The sequence below is a fragment of the Mya arenaria genome, chromosome 17 (genome assembly GCF_026914265.1).
Source record: "Mya arenaria isolate MELC-2E11 chromosome 17, ASM2691426v1".
Lineage (NCBI taxonomy): Eukaryota > Metazoa > Mollusca > Bivalvia > Myida > Myidae > Mya > Mya arenaria.
In genome coordinates, this window is record NC_069138.1 from 46405601 (window position 1) to 46422992 (window position 17392).

Below are 17392 nucleotides of genomic sequence, written 5' to 3' on the forward strand. Positions count from 1 at the left end.
AGTCAGAAGTTAGTCTGCTTATCCTGTACAAACTCATTCGTACCAAGACTGCGTGGATGGCAGGGTCATCATATATATATGTTAAACAGTGGCAAACAACCGTTGTTGCCTGCGGAATTCGACCGAAATGTGTAACGAAGCTGATATCTGCTAACAAAAAGAAAACACTCGCTGGCTGACGACAAAATCGCTACCTCACAAACCTTGCAACATGCTTAACTATCGGGCTACGCTTCCTTACGGCCATGCCAAACTGGATTACTTGCATCACACACATATGTTCAACACACTAAAACCACAATCCCTGAAACCAAACATAACCATATTCAGCGCTACACCAAAAACACAACCCCTGATTCAAAGTTTACAATATGCAGCGATGCACCACGAACACCATTCCCTGATGTCAGATTACTCCGATTCTGCACTACACTACAAATATTATCTTTGTTGTCAGACATCTCAGATGCAACATCACAGACACAGATTGACTTTATTTTTTCTGCTTTATATTTAGATTATTTTGCACGCTATACTACGATTACCGTGTGAATATATTTTTATACTTCTCTATGTAATGTTAACAGTAGGGCTTGAACGATAACGGTGTATATCGATATAAACTTGATGTTGATGAGGTATTATACAAACGGTATTAGAAGACATTATTTTGCTATTTTCTAGAAGTATTTTAAGTACGCTTTAAGATTACCGTGTAAATAATAATTGTATACTACAGTAACTCTATATAATATCAACGGTAGGGCTTGGACGATACAAGCGTATATCGATATTAATACTGTTGTCGATGTGTAACTATACAAACAGTAAAATAAATAAGGTTTGGTAAAAAGTATATTACAATGTCTGTTGTCTCGACTTTCGTTTGCGGGCTACGTAAAATCGGGAACACCAGGTATATCCACTAATTTAAAGTTAAAATTTTAATAAAAATAGCTTCTGTGTAAGTCCATTCAAAGGTGGAGATTATTATCGCTAAGCAATAGACAAAATCATTAGCTTAATACTTCTTTCGTGTCTTCCACCAGGCCTATCCCTGAATTTTCTATTGTATTATTTAGGGCTGCATAACAGAAAGAAATACAAGTCAGAATGTTTCGCAAACACCTACAGCACGTGCACTAAAGTTAACAATTGACAGTATGATAATTCTAGTTAATCAGTCAATTTATATGACCTCTGCTTCATAGACATCGATCCTCCTTCTTAAGGAATTTGGTATTACGCAGCAGGAAACAAAATGTTCTACGGCGTTTATGTTAAACTATTGAAGGATGTTATGAGAACATTTTAGCATGACTACATCTAAATATATTTCTTGAATGTCGTGTCTAACCCACACTAACATAAACTTTGCATTAAGAAACTTACGGAGCTCCTGTTTAAGATACACTTGAGACAAATAAAATCATGTTTATTTCGTATGTTTAATGCTTCCGTCTTGTAAACCATTGAAAGAAATAGGTATTGAACGGAAAGAGCATGCTCCTACTATGAAAAATACATATCATATATTGCCGAACGTTTAAAGGTTTATAGGACGGTGCCAAAATTTATTTAGTTTTGATTTTAATGCATTTTTAAGTTTATCTTATTTGATTTCAATGATAAAAAAGGAGTATGATTTGTGTACAGATAAGAAAGAATTAGCGACATTTTGGCTTTTTTTAACTTGAGATTTGTCTCCACGTAACTATAAATTGAAACAAAACGCATATTTTAAACGGGTAATATTTTTTTATATGTTTTGCTTGCTGTATTGTACCTCTTAAAATATTACTGCATTTTTTTTTCGATGAATAACATTATGCGCAACTCTGTCCTCAATCAAATTCAACCAGTATGTGAAATAATTAAAGTACATATTAATCATGGTTTCATTTCGAAACAAGTATTATTATTATCACTAATTAATGTAATTTTAATCGATACTTATAAATAAGAGAGGAGTTATACATCATTTCAACTTTAAATGACCGCCTATTTATGATTCACATATATCCGCCTAATTTGAACCGATATCAGATTTTTTTAAGTGATGAATTTAGTTTGTAAAGATTTTTAACACTCGGTAGAATCTCTTTGCGGTATCCTTAAATAATCAGTATGTATTTAAGAAATATAACACACCACTGAGGGTCATATGACATTATAAGGACCGCCCAGTCAGCCACCGAAAGTGTATATGGACCGAGGCGTTAGCCGAGGTCCATTCACCTTCGGGGGATGACTGACCGGTCCTTATAATGCCATATGGTCCGAAGAGGTGTGTTGTATTTCTTATATTATACCGAACACTTTTTATTACAATTCAATATTTTCAAAGCGATTTAAATGTGTTTTATTGAGCAGAGCTAATAATGCCTACTTGCGACAAATTTTCGCCGTTGTGAAAATAGCAAGCCGCACTTACCAATTGTATGACGTCAGCGGTCCATATTACATTTTTGGCGAGGTCCGGACCAGCCAAAGATATAATATGGATCGCTGACGTCATAAAACTGGATTTTCATCAAAATACAGTGATATACGGACCGATCGAGTTTATATATACAAAGAAGGGACAAATTTATGTGAGGTATAATATTGAACGATATCCTTTATACAAGATCATGGTTAAAAGTTTGGACACTAGGTATAATATTGTATCAATAATACATATTGCGACTTTCAATTAAAAGACGAGTAACTATATTAGCGTGTATCCAATTTATGCATGAATACTTATATAGTTATCCTGTGACTGGTTATAGATAAGAGCTTAAATGCATATTAGAGATTGATTCTTATTTTCGTGCTTTCCTGCAGAATGGACGCTCGCCCACGTGTTTGCTTATCTACGAAGCGCACTAGTGCTTCTTGAAAAAATTGTAAAACCGCGGCCGATTGTTCATTCTGCATGTGCGCACGAAAGATAATTATAATTTATATTTCTTCTTTTCATTACTTTGTTGTTGTTTTTTCGGATACAGCTGCTTTTGGCTAAATGATTTTCACGTTAATCTAGAACAGGATTTTTTTAATGTTTTATATATGCATTATCTTTCATGAGAAAATCAATTACGAATGTAAATAATACCAGCTGTAAAGTCAATCACACATAGAACGTTACTCTTTAAATTATCTTTTATTTCATGATAGTGTATAACATGTTTGTAAATAATTGTTTGCAGAACTATTCATTTGTCCATAATGAATGTAAAATTTATATTGAGGAAATAATGATCAGGTAAATATGCTCTAGTTTCAGACATTTTTTCTGTTCCGTTCTACTTTCTGTTCCGTTCATAATTCAGATTGTCGTCTAGGTGAAGACAAACGCACGTTGAATATTGCCCTTTAAGGGAAGGGACATGTGTTAACAAAACAAAAGGAAATACGAGAACAGATATAACACCTTTGGAAATGTTATGGTAAAGTATGCATTCGTTGAACTGGGCTTTATTTCAAAATGAGTACTCGAACAATCATTTTGTGACATTTGACTTACTTTTAACGAACAAAAACTGAAAACTTTGGTATTCATAACGAAAAACCGTTATGGGGGGCTAATATGTAGAAAAAAAAAACAAGAAAAACAAACTCCAACACGGTTCAAGAGGTCCTTATATAGGAAAAATCAGTTGATTCCCCAGCAATGCTCTATATGTCCATGATGTATTACGTATTAATTTATGTTGCACAATAATTTTGCGCCTTTGTATTTTCAACAACACGGAAAAGGCTGATGGTTTTATATACTTTAAGGAAACAGACGCCAGATGATACAGTTGCAAGAATAACAACAGAAAATGTCAAAGACTTACATAAAGTTGACATCGTCGTGTCATTAAACGCATTATTTTTCCAATTCGAAATTTACTAGTTTTGTCTACCACGTAAATCCCATTAAGTATTAATATAGCGTCGCCATCGGTATATTTGTCTGTAATCTTAACTAGAAATGATTTAGACTTGGAGAGCATTATGCGCCTTTTTAAACGCGGAAACGCAGCTGAGAAAGCAACATGGGTGTTGTTTTCTTTACTTTAATATTGTAAAATGATGTATTATTGGCCTCCTACAAGCTTGCATTGGCACTTCTAGGCTTGTATTGAGGAAATACTGTATTTGCTAATTTTGTTATCAATTGGTGTCGAGTCTCTTTAAAAAAAACCCGACTGCGACTCGAACTCGGGGTTACATGAGTCGATTGGTCTTAGTCCTATAAGCCGTGTCACACTCTATGAATATTTATAAGCATAATGTCTTTCAAATTAGACTTTAAATATTAGTATTTTTAAAGCCACACCAGCTGTCTTTCTATTTTCAGATTCAATCCTATAGAAAACTTTATTCAGATGATGAATGTGATAATATGATTTGATATTCGTGGAATAAAGTAACTTGTAATATCAATCAATGTATTTCTTAGTTCATTTATTTAGAATGTGCCTGTCAGTTTTACTGAATTTTTAGATATACGAAGAAAGAGAATGCGAAAAGCACTGATATCAGGACGATATCATGACATTAAAGAGGTTTATTTATAGGTAGTGTTCATTTTGGTTAAACTCCACAAAGCTTTAAAAGCTTAAAGGCGACGTCTAAGGTATTATAGGTGTTGCTAATTAATTATCTTCTGATGTTGAACACTATAAACATATACGGCTGAAGAGTTCTTAATTAAAAACATTTCGTATGCTTTTATGATGTACATATTATTGTGTGCTACAAAGCGCCTGCTTATAATATTTCACTATAAATAAGATAGAAAGAAACGATATTCTACCGTCCAACCTTTGAATATAAAATTTGAAATTATATCGACATCAAGAGTCATGGAAAGGTCAACATGTCCATGTATCGTCCTGAGCTCTTGTGTAACCGTAAAACACGCATTGAAGTATCATTTTCCAAAATAAAGTGTTGAGTGAATTCTTTAACATTTGAAAAAAAATATTTCGTTTTGACTTAATAATACTTTTTTCGTTCACAAACATGACTGCTGTGACAAAAACACATTTAACGACCTAATCTGGAATATCATACAGATGTAGATGCTAAAACACCTTCTTCTATTCAAATTTGATAATGAAAATTTAAGTTAATTGAAGATCAACAATGGTTAAAGTAGTTTTATAAATACCAGAAACTGTTACTTATGGATGATGTAATAAAACAATCCGAATAATCAAGTCGTAACAATTGATTAAATCAGTTACTTTATTATTCATTAAACACAGCTACAATAAGTTGTTAAACCGTTTATCTCATAAAAATATCACTGGGGAACGTGAAATCACTTTAATTCCTATAAAATACCGGTGCTCAGGAAGTTATTATTAAATTTTACAAAATTCTAGATCTTATTTCGCAACGTTATGACGTTACAATAACAATTCTGACACTATATTTAGCTGTCAGCTTTTATGTATTTGTCACTGTTAGTTCACTAAATCACCATAAAATATGAAAACTGATTGAGAGATGTTGGAACTGTTTCATTGGTTAATAAGCGGTAAAAAACAACGACTGAATTACCCTTTTTTTGGTCAAATTGATCAGGGGCGGTATTCATAAAAATTCTTAAGTCATTTCCATACTTAAGCCACTTTCCTTATTTTATTATCACTTCAGTCATATGAAAGAATTTCCAAAATACGTTATTTTCATTGACCTTATTGAAAAAACAACAACATACTTTAATGTTAAAAGCACTTATACATATATTTTTTGTTTGACTATGAACATTTTAAGAAATCGACTTAGGTTAGGAAATGACTTAAGATGGTTTATGAAATAATGCACCAGTTTTACTTCCATATTTTTTTTTAAATCGATGTTTAAGTAATGAATACGATTTAATTTTTGTTTATCAAGCTGAGGCATGTCTAATATTGTTTTGCTAATCATCGTCTTCAATAGTTAAAATTAAAGCAATAAACTATAACGCCGGTTCACAGAGGGTGTCAATATTTCTTCGATTAATACAGTATACAAATCAGATTTATTTGGAATTACAAAATACCTACAAAGTAAAGTACTGGTATGAATGAGACGACTGACTACTGACAAGTCAATTACCGGATCTAACGGTTACCGTTGCCTAGTATCACCCCCCCCCCCCCCCCCAACACACACACACACACTGAGTACATATCTTACGGTTACCGTATTATGCTTTAAAGAATCGCCTAGAACATATCTAACGGTTACCATTGTCTGCTTTCAATACTCACTAATATCTTATGGTAATCGTAGTCTGCTTTCAAGAAACACTAAAAATTAACTAACGGTAACCGTAGTTAACCTTCTAAAATCACTTAATACAGTATCAAGTAGGTATACACTAAACCAGTTCAACCGTTCAAACTAGCACGTAGGTATTATCTGGAGTGTACGACTATATAAGTATTATGGTGTTTTTTTCCAAATAGCTTTAATCAAAATTTCCATCTAGTAAAACTATCTTAATTCTATGCCCCCCCCCCCCCCCGATACGTTTTCAGAAGTTTTAAAGTGTACATTCGCCAAATATAATCATCACTAGGTAGGAAAGGAAATGCCAATGATCATTAGTTTGCATTTATTGATTTCCAATTCACTGCTACTACTTCAAGATATTGAACAAACATTTAAGCCGCCAGGCCACAAGGCCGCTTTCTTAACGTACTTCACGCTGCCAGCCCACCAGGCCACCTACTTCACACTGCCATCCAACCAGGCCGCTACCTTCACGACCTTCACGCTGCCAGCCCAAGAGGCCGCCTACTTTACGCTGCTATCCAAACAGGCCGCCAACTTCATGCCACCACGCTGCTAGCCCTAAAGGCTGCAAACTTAATCAGGATGCGTTGGAGTTGTTCATGATAATTATAAGCATCAATTACACCCGCAGTGTATCATTTATCTATAGTTTTCACATGATAAATGGACATAAAAAGTACATGATTATATTAAACGTTGTTCTTTAGCAGTTAATTGTCACATTCCAAAATATTCATTTTGTTGGTAGCTTGAATACAAATTATCGAACTACAATGCAAGTAAGATGGTTGCATAGCCGTGAAAGGACATTGAATAAAATGATAAGTGAAAAGTCAACAATTATTTTTGAACTTAAATATAAAATTCTACGATCTAATTTTTGTCGGCAGTCTTATATCACTGGTTTCCATGGATTTTCGCAAATCTGTGAGACTGCAGCTTTAATATGTGAATGCAGAGGACGAAATTTCCAGGAAAGAAAGAGTGTTCATTATAGATTCGACTTTATTTGCATCAAATCAGCGGATGTCTACAAATTACCATTTTTTAAACTAAGTTTATGGTCTTTTGATAAGACGAGCAGATTGCATTTTTGGATTTCGACTTTTCCCGAAGCGACGCTTGTTTATGATTCGTACTAGAGAGGAAAATTATGTTCGCGCAATTCCATTTGACCCATTTTAATGGACAATCTACTTCATTTGAACTATCAATCCTCTGTACAAGGTGATTTGCTCTGCAAATCTGGCTTAAAAGATGTAGCTCTACATATTAAGTTGTAATTTGTTTAATTAATTATTGTTGACTTGTTGTTCTTCAGGGGCAACTGTACTAACTCAACATGAGATCAATACAGAAAGCTTACGAATTAGAAAGCTTTGACAGGGCAGGGGAATTTAATAAGAAGAAACAGTGTTTAAAATAACGGCCATTAGTGATTTACTACGCACGCACACATGAAACACGACAAACATGGTGGATTGTATCTTTACCTTTGTTACGAGTTCAAGTGGTGTGCCTACTGATGTCAGTGATGCCACCTTATTATCACGTGTTATCCCATCACATGTCACATGACTGCCGTATTGATGAATGGTAAACATTAAATACTGTAAGTTAAACTGCAATCTCATCAAAATCAAATCCCCAATACACGCTTCACGACGTTACGCTATGTACATAACGTAATGAAATGAAGTGAACGTCACGAAATGATTTTAATGAGATTGGTTAAACTGTAGCTTAAGTACTAAATACAGGCCATGTGTATACATGTAGTTACAACTATTTAATGATATTTAATGCCACAAAATGGCTTCCTTATTCTTTACGCAATATCACCTAGTAAACATTTATAAAAGTTGACCCCAATAATGGACAATTTTACATTGTCAATTTTCATAAATCAAGTACCAATACATATCATCAAGAGTAAATAACATCGGGTTTTGTTCATCTTTTTTTGCCACAGCAGTGATCACTTGTCCAAGGGAACTATGCATGTCAATATGGTTAAACAAATGCATAAAATTTCATCAATGCAATGTCCAATTATTACCATGTTTAGAACCTATTTGGGGGTTCCTTTGGTGAGGAGGAAAGAGCACCTCATATAGCGGGCTCCTTATATCCTTATCTTAATACACCTCTTTTTTCCCTTTCCAAATTTTATTCAACACATATCATGAAACAACAATGTTGTAAAATATGACATGCACTTAATTATTATATCATTATATATTATGCTAAAATAATCGGCATATGCAAGCATCTGTTTGAGACACTTTGTGTTTTTATAGGTCTATAGCTTAATTATGTCACCTGATTAGAATAAGCCGTCGTAGCTCAGTGGGTACGACGCTGGACTGCAATTTCGGCGACACGGGTTCGAACCCGGCCTCCGACACATTTTTATTTTTACATTTTGGTACCTTTTTACAATTATGATATCAAAGCGTAACACATTTTATTAAATAATTGTCCTGAGATTTGTTACAAAAAAATCTTTTTTTTGGGTACCAATCTGGTGTACAGTCCCTTTAACGCCTAAAGTATTAACCGGTTTTCTGTTAGTGTCTGTAGTAGGAGGGCTTTTTAACAAAATGCTACACATGGTTTGCTGTCATATTTTAAAATATCACAACAAATATCCTTTCTCTAAATAGAAAGAAAAGAGGGCTTTTAACAAAATGCTACACATGGTTTGCTGTCATATTTGAAAATATCACAACATATATCCTTTCTCTAAATAGAAAGAAAACAGGATATCTGCATTTCGTTTTGGTTCAGTGTATGACAATGAAAAAGGTACACAAATTCAAACAATTTCTCACTGAATTATGTGACAGAGAAAAGGGCAAATCGGGAACTGTTTTCATAAATGACCACGGATATTATTAAAGGCCTTGGCCGTCCGAATACATACCGTACAACTTGATCATTTGTCCATGTGTTCAATATTAACTTGGTAGAATTAAGTATATATGTTTGTAAATTGCGGACAAATTCATCATTTGCAATCGGGAACCAGGCAATAAAATTCTCCTATAACGGTGACGAAAGACTCTTGACAAGGTCGTATGAAATAGCAGGAACCATCCAATATTTGTCATATCAACTTAACTGTATTTAATTATGGTTGACAGGTCAAATTACAATCTGACGCTAATACATATTGCTTTTCGCATTAATATTTTTCTGGACCCTTAATTTCCATCGTAACAGTAGCCTTGATATCTCTGGTGGCCAACTTATATTCTGACTTTTCTAAAAAATGTCCTGATCGATCACCACGAGCCTCAATTCCAGATACTCCTTTAAGAGTTCTTTTTGGAGCTTTAATTCAATATATAAACACAATTATCAGAGACAGAATAAACGAATTATAATCCCCATCTTTAATATTAATTTTATCAGGTATAACGGACAGTCCGTTTACAAAATATAAACGTAAGAGATGTATGTCACATGGAGAATGACGTCACAAGGTGTATGCACAAATAAGACGCACGACAGGAGTGAAATAAAAGAACGTTGACCAGAATCCTTACATTTACATCTTCGATCAAGTGCTCTTAAAGCTGCACTCTCACAGATTTACCATTTTTACAACTTTTTTTATTTTTTGTCTTGGAAAGTGCAATTTTTTGCGTATATATCTGCAAACCAATGATATAAGGTTGCTGACAAAAAAATCAGATCGTAGACTTTCGTATTTCCCTTCAAAAAATGATGTTTTATTGCTTAAACCGTTACTAACGGTTTAAGAAAAATGCATAAAACATATATTTTTTAACTTAAATATAAAGATCTGCGATCTGATTTTTTGTCAGCAGTCTTATATAACTGGTTTCCATTGATTTTCGCGAAAATTGGCTCGTTCCTAGACAAAACATAAATAAGTTGTCAAAACGTTCAATCTGTGAGAGGGCAGCTTTAAGGGATGAAATCCTACTGGATAAATCTAAAAATATGTGACATTCATTTCCCGATGAAGCAGTTGCGTTAGCAAATTTGCTTTTTAATGTTTATAAATTTACCATTTGTTATTCATAAAAGTAATTTCGTCATGAGTAACCACAATGAACTGTTTTCAGATGAAAAAAAAACATTACAAAAATATCAATACATTTCATTGCAAATATTCTCTGCTCTTATTTAGTTACAATCTATGAACATAAATTAATTGTGACGGAAGGTTCTTCAGCACACCATAAGCAGAACAACGTAAGATCTGTCAGAGTTTGACTTGTTTGAATCTGTTTATGGTAGTTTTGGGATGTTTGTGCCGACGTTGATGCAAATTATGCGTATTTCTTTCCGGAATTACACACACCAGTATTTATAGTTGTTGTAATCTAAAACTATAATGGAATTGAGGAGGCTATGGATTCAAGGAAGGTCTTTTTAAGAAAGATCAAACATTGTCTATATCGCGCTGTTATCTAAAGATGCACTCTTACTCCAAAAACAAATGTACTTTGATTAAACATTTTATGATTTTTGTCACTTTTTCCATTTAAGCCTAATGCCGAAATATTGAGATGTACGGTCAAACTCCGTTGGCTCAAACGATTTTGTTTAGATTTCTTCTTTGGTTCGAACTAGATGAAAACGACCTATTGTTTGCTACTATATAACTGTCTCAGTGGACTAGTGGTTAAGGTATCCGCCTATGGAATGGGAGATCAAAGGTTCGAGTCGCACACAGGGCTTGTTCTGACAAGGCCGGTTGCCGAGCAAGCAGCTAGTTTAATCGAGGGTTACCGATTAGGATATACATTGGGGTAAAAATGTTCACGAATGTAGGTGTCTCATAAGCCCAACCGGCTGGCTCTTAGCTTAGAGGGGTGACACTATAATAAAGAAACACTTACTTTACTTTGTAAGCGTTCCCGCTTGGCTCGAACTCCCCGAGGCTCGAGGTTTTTTTGCCGGTCCCAAGCGAATCGAGCCAACGGGGTTTGAATGTAAAAGTTTTCGAAACATAATTATGACGTGATTGTGTGATATTCTTATATTTTTAATTCAGTTCATATACATTTTCCGAGTTCTTGGCACTCGTAAAATCATATTGCATGTCTTCCAAATTTAAATATCGAAGTACATCGAAAAAACATTATCTTAAGTATTTTTGGATAGCGCTTCTCTTTAAACCAATCACATTCCATTTATTTCACTCCTATGCTACGTTTACACTATGTTCCCGGTAGCCACGGCAGCCCCGTTTGCCCGAAACGTATTGCGCCGTGGGATTTTGGCATTTTTTGCCCCCATAAACAAGTTTTGTTAGGTTGTGCTAAGTTTCCTCACGTTTTATCAAGGTAACCGTGACAAGCCGTAGGGGCGAAAAAGTGGTTCGCCCAATGCGCACTAAGGTCCGGGCGCGGTCTACCAGGGATGCATGTACGTTGCGTCCCGGTCCGATACGTTCTGATGGGATCCCTCACGTTGTTCACCTATTCATCCAGGTCTGATGCGTTTTCCACGTTTTGTCAAGGCCTTCTATGCATCGAACTCGAACACCGCAGAACTTTGGATTACGTTTGTTTCCACGGTAGAAAGAAAATCCCACAAGCAACTGCAATCACTGTATCAGAATACTTCGATAAGTAAACATCAATTCCCAAGATGAAGATTTTGTGTTTTCAACGCAAATGAAACGTAACGAAACGGCTATCGTCCACCCTAGCTTGCCATAAAAACCGTGACCAAACGAAGCACAACATGACAAAACTGGAAAGGAACCTCAGATGCCGAGGATAACATATGATTCCCGCCCCCTACGGACGATTTATAAGTTGTGTAACGGCCTATTACGTACTGTCACGAACTGTCACGTACTGTCACGTGTCATTGCGTTTACCCCGTTTTACTACGACCTACTGCGTTTCTCATCCACACTGTGGCTACCGTGGCAAATATTTTGACAGTTTAAAATTCTGGCCCGGCATGCACGGCAATAACAGTCTGTCACGTTTGCATATCTCGTTCCCACGCGCTGTCTCACGTTTATCCCGTTTTCTCCACTGTGGTCTGAAACGGGGCTGCCGTGGCCACCGGGAACATAGTGTAAACGTAGCATAATTATACCGGATAATAAGCAAGGTGGCTTTCGTGATAGCCCTATTTCTATTAATATACAATTCCATATTTTCTCAGAAGGACGATGTTTACTTGATAAACGCCAAGGAGTAATACCGAAGACATTGAATTTCTAATAACATGTCAGACTGATTTTCCCCGGGTATTTTATAAACACGTTTAGTAAATATTAGACAAATAGACAAATGGCAACAATTTGTTTAAGAATATTTTATTCAACATTAATATTTGTTTTTCAAAACAAGTAACATAACAAATCATCACAGCAAATAATAGCGGAACCAACTGGGATGGTGTTCGATACTTTTAGCCGAGGTGATAACGAGTTTTTATACTATGATTAGCGCTATAAATCATTCCATTGACATTTAGTAACTGAATTTTATTAAACATTATAGACTATCAGTATCTTCTATGGCTGAGAGTGTAAGATAGGTTCATCCCGACCCGAGCGAAGGGTGTTTTGCGGAAACTCGGTAAACCTCGTGAGGGTCGGGATGAGCCTATCTTACACGAGCGGCTATAGTTGATGCTTTTTCTCCCACCTCAGTTAAACAAAATTGTATAAAAAACTAAAAATTTATTTTTTGCTGGAACTCTTTTGTGCGTAGTGAAAAAAAAATGCGTATAGATATTTGATAATTCGTGGTTGTCATGGATATGCTCGCAGTGATTCAGGTTATGTTACTAGTCAAATCGGTCTTTAAATAGTTCGGAGGAGAGTGGAGCATTATTTCTTGAAATATGTGTGAAAACTTTTTTATGGTAACATTTGAAGCGAGAAATAGTTAATAAGCATTCTAAATATTGCCACAAGACAAGGTTTCTATGATGCTACAGACGACTGTCTTCAACAAAGGAGGTAATTACAATGTGGTGACAATTAAAAAGGAGTTCCATACGGGCATTTTATCTTCGCTCGTGGGCAAGATAAGAATTTCTAGCATGGTTATATTATTGGATCTACATATCTGAGGTGGGAGAAATAACTTTCTATCAATAATGACCACTAGCCCAGATTTGTCGTACGACATATATACAAATAAAAAAAACAACATCAATCTTATTATAAAATACAAACACAAATTGACACAGAATGTCATATAACTTGGAACCATATTATGTTCCATTAAGAGAATTATAAAGTTCTTAACCTTTATTCACACATCGCAGCGTTGAACATAAAATAAATGACAAGAGTGAATACTGGATAGAAATAAAAACTGTACATATTTTACAACATATGAATATAGTTATGTAATATATACATATCAAGTTCCGTTTTCCATATCCAACAGCACGCCATACACCACTAGTGTCGGTATTTTGATCCGGTATCTTGCTCTAGACCGTTCCGCGATCTCCAAGGAAACGTGATAACTCAATGAACTCAAATGAACTTGCTTCATGACTTCAAAACAGCCTTCCTTCCATTACATCCTCTATGTTGATGTTATAAATGATTGTCATTTATACTAAATTTTGTCACAGGCTCAGATAACACATTTGGATAAGCTATGATTGATTGTTTTTAATTGGTACATAATCGTATCTTTTATATCATGTGGTAGAGAATCCGTACCTTTGAAATATAATATATTGCCTCAATTTCCCGAAACAGGCTTATTTTCATTAGTTGAAAAAGATGCTTAAAATCGATTTTGATAACTGACTTTTTTATTGTGATAATCATAAAGGTAATACCTATATAACGTCAAAAAACTCTTAAGGAAGTAAATATAAGGCATATTATATAGCACAATTGTGGTATTAGCTCAATCCTGTTTTAAGGGATTTAATAAGTTTGAAAAACATTTTGTAAACTAATTTAAATCTGCGTAAAATAAAATAGAAATGACATTTTGCAATAGTTTTCAAAAACGATCTGACATATATTTAGGAATACTTATGTGTGAATTGCATAAGGCAATGAGTGTTTATTGTTTTGAAAACATATTTTAATTTATTTCAATTAGCACTTAACAAATGACTTTTCATTGGTACAAATCAATCTGCCAACATGTGCCTGTCGTTTGAAACTGCTATTTATATTACGGGCATTGTGGGTACAGGCTTCGTCAATTTGACAAACATAAATACTTTTGCTTTACAAACTGTTATTTATTGTGAGAAAATGAAATGCTCCGTGGAAGGGGACTATGTGACCGTGTTTTAGAGACCGCAACATACTTTTTGTCACATTCAACCATTAATGCGCGTTGTGGACATTTATAAGAATTCATTCTTGACATTCTATAACTAGCTGTTGTACTTGTAGAAGGACGTTTTTCACGCCTGAAAAACTGCCTTATTCCACCCTGACAACATAAGCACAACATGAGTCTCACTTCCCTGCGAAATTTCCTCCCTGTTGCGCAATAGAGGAAGAAGTTCACACTGTGATTTACATACATGAGCAATTCCACAATGGTCCTGGCGAGCGTCATTTGAGCGAACTGTTTCTTATACTCATGGGAGTTTAGATCCTTATTTTTTTCTTCGGTAAATGCTCTCACAAGTAGGAGGATGTTCATAGGAAGCGTGGTGATGAGGAATGTGAAGGAAACTGCTAACAACATGCAGGTGAGTTTTTTGCTGCTTTCGTTCGGCCGTTTACCTCCTTGTTGTTTGTTGACAGCCAGGAATTTTGTTGTTCCACCCAAGTTTTGCATATGGGAGCGTTGTTTGCGGGCACTGAGAACACACCGGACTATCAGGACATTGAGGATCGAAATAATAACGAACGGAAATAGGGAATACACGGCAGCATCTACCCAAGGCCAGACCTCCATCACGAGAACCCTATGCAACTGACTGGCTTCACATTCAGAAGTTAGTGTGCCGTTGTGATCTTTTGTCTGTAATTCTACCGTCCATATAATATGCATATTGAGAAGACATGTAGCAACCACTATTGCCAAAATAACAACCCTTGCTCTGTAAACATTGCATATCCTAGGAGCACGTAAAGGAAACTTCACGGCAATGAAGCGTTCAATCGTCACCGCAATTATCAGCCATACCGACGTTACGCTGCTCACGTATCCCAGGAATGTAACCAGCTTGCACAACCAATTTGAAGCATGTTGTATGTCTATTGCAAAACTGCCGACCCACATTCTGAGCAAACCAACGTACAAAACCAAAATGTCCATTATTGCCAACACGGCGAGGTAGCTGTAGGTACTAGCTTTGAGCATGTTCCCAGACATAATGATGAATGTCAAGAGGTTGCCAATGGTCCCTAGGACAAGCAGAATGGGCGGAACATAGAGATTGAGGATACGATTGGGCTCCATGTACTCTGGAAAATCGTCCCAAATCTCGCGTCGGAGAGCGGTAGGATTGTTGGGCAAGCATTCGTCCTGCATGGCAGTAAGAACGTCCATATAGTCAGGCTCGTCAATACCTTGGTCCTGGAATTGTTGCAGGAGAACGGATACGTTGATCGAACATTTCCCGCCATTCGGCATCTCGAATGGATGAAACGCCATCTAAATAGTTAAGAATAAAAAAAAATACATAAGTAATAATAGCATTGAAACAAACATATGGATATATAGAACAACATATCTTATAATTTCAAAGCAGATTGAAATTATCGGTCAGTCCATATTTTCTCTTTTTATATATTTTAAGACACGTTTGACTGTTTACGTTTTAACAAGTATATGATCACGTTAATGTAATGGTTTCGAAGCAAATTACCGAACCACAAAAGATAAAATACTGGAAATTTCATTTGCTCAAAGATTTAATTTAAAATCATTTTTATGATGAATTGCAGAATCTTTTTGAACTGATTTGTTTATTGAAATGAATTGAAAGCAACTCAAAAATTAGTATAAACGATGTTTGACTTAACATATATCAAGGGCCATTTTTGCGATTTAAGCGCAATATGATTTGGCCGATTTATTATAATACGCAGTTTTAAAGGAGCTTAGCCATCAATAAAAGATGCAATTGTATTTGTTTTCACATCTTTTCAGACAGCACAGACTGCACAACATCCTATATTCCAAATTATAAAACGACAACACTACAAAACATCATGTTTAATTATGAAGAAATGCGCTTCTGTGTTTTTATACACACAACTGTACATTTAAATAACAGCGCTATTATGCAGCTGATATAAATGTCAACATTATTTTTGTTTTTCATGTCTGTAAAACGGGTTTGATTTCTCTAAATGCGTGTAATAAAATTGCATTAAACCAACAAACACTCTAGATTTGGACATGTCTGAAGCAGCGTTATTAAGTTGTTCGTTAACGAAGACAATAATGCAAATCATATTGGTATTATAATGTATCTCGTTATGAAGAATTTTATGAATGTACAAAAAGGCGCTCCTTAAAAACGCGTCATTTCTTTTTAAAAATATGGTGTATTTTCAACCGAAACATGCAACGCTAACAATTAAACAGTTAATATGAACATTTTTTTATAACATATCTTTTTTAAATTGTTCTATAACGAATATTTCAGCAATGTTTCGAATTAAACATTAACAATTATGATTATGATTATGCTAATGATTATGATTATTACTATTATTATTATTGTTATTATTATTATTATTTTTTTTATTATTATTATTATTATTATTTTCAAAAAAAGTATTAATATTCCCCATAACGCAATATTAAAAATCATAAACAACCAAAAACTTATAATTACCTTTAAAAGACGTTATAATGATCCAGAGAAATTTATTATAAAAGTGACCACAGAGATAACTTCAGTATATCATTGTCCTCCTTGGCTTTCTTGTAGATTCGTTTCGAAGCAGATTTATATACGGAAACCATTTCATTGTTTTAGCTCCAAATTATCACTCTGAAACAAACTGTTAAATGCTGCTCCTACGTCCATACAATGAAAATAACCACGCTGATGGCTCTCTCAGAATGGTATCGATATAACAAGGCATTGTGCGCCTGCGTCAAATAATGTCTTGGCATCAATAGCAGTCAAAGTATCAGAGGAGTGCTGGGCTCGCTGTCGCTTA

At 34.9% G+C, this 17392-nt stretch overlaps 1 protein-coding gene across 1 annotated transcript; it reads right to left on the reverse strand.

Annotated features, from left to right (window-relative positions):
- Positions 1–12179: 12179 nt before the first annotated feature.
- LOC128223549 (probable G-protein coupled receptor 139) lies at positions 12180–15848 on the reverse strand. The gene is made up of 2 exons (XM_052932826.1): positions 14724–15848; positions 12180–12317 (listed from the first exon to the last, which is right to left on the reverse strand). Exons 1-2 carry the CDS (start codon positions 15846–15848, stop codon positions 12180–12182), a joined length of 1263 nt encoding a protein of 420 aa, XP_052788786.1.
- Positions 15849–17392: the final 1544 nt, after the last annotated feature.

Excerpts from the sequence above, each read along its gene's own strand:
- LOC128223549 (XM_052932826.1), bottom strand. The coding sequence starts at position 15,848 with ATGCCGAATGGCGGGAAATGTTCGATCAACGTATCCGTTCTCCTGCAA. Across the intron at positions 12,318-14,723 it reads GGAGGAAATTTCGCAGGGAA|CCCCGTTTCAGACCACAGTG; the intron begins GTGAGACTCATG and ends TGGCCACGGCAG.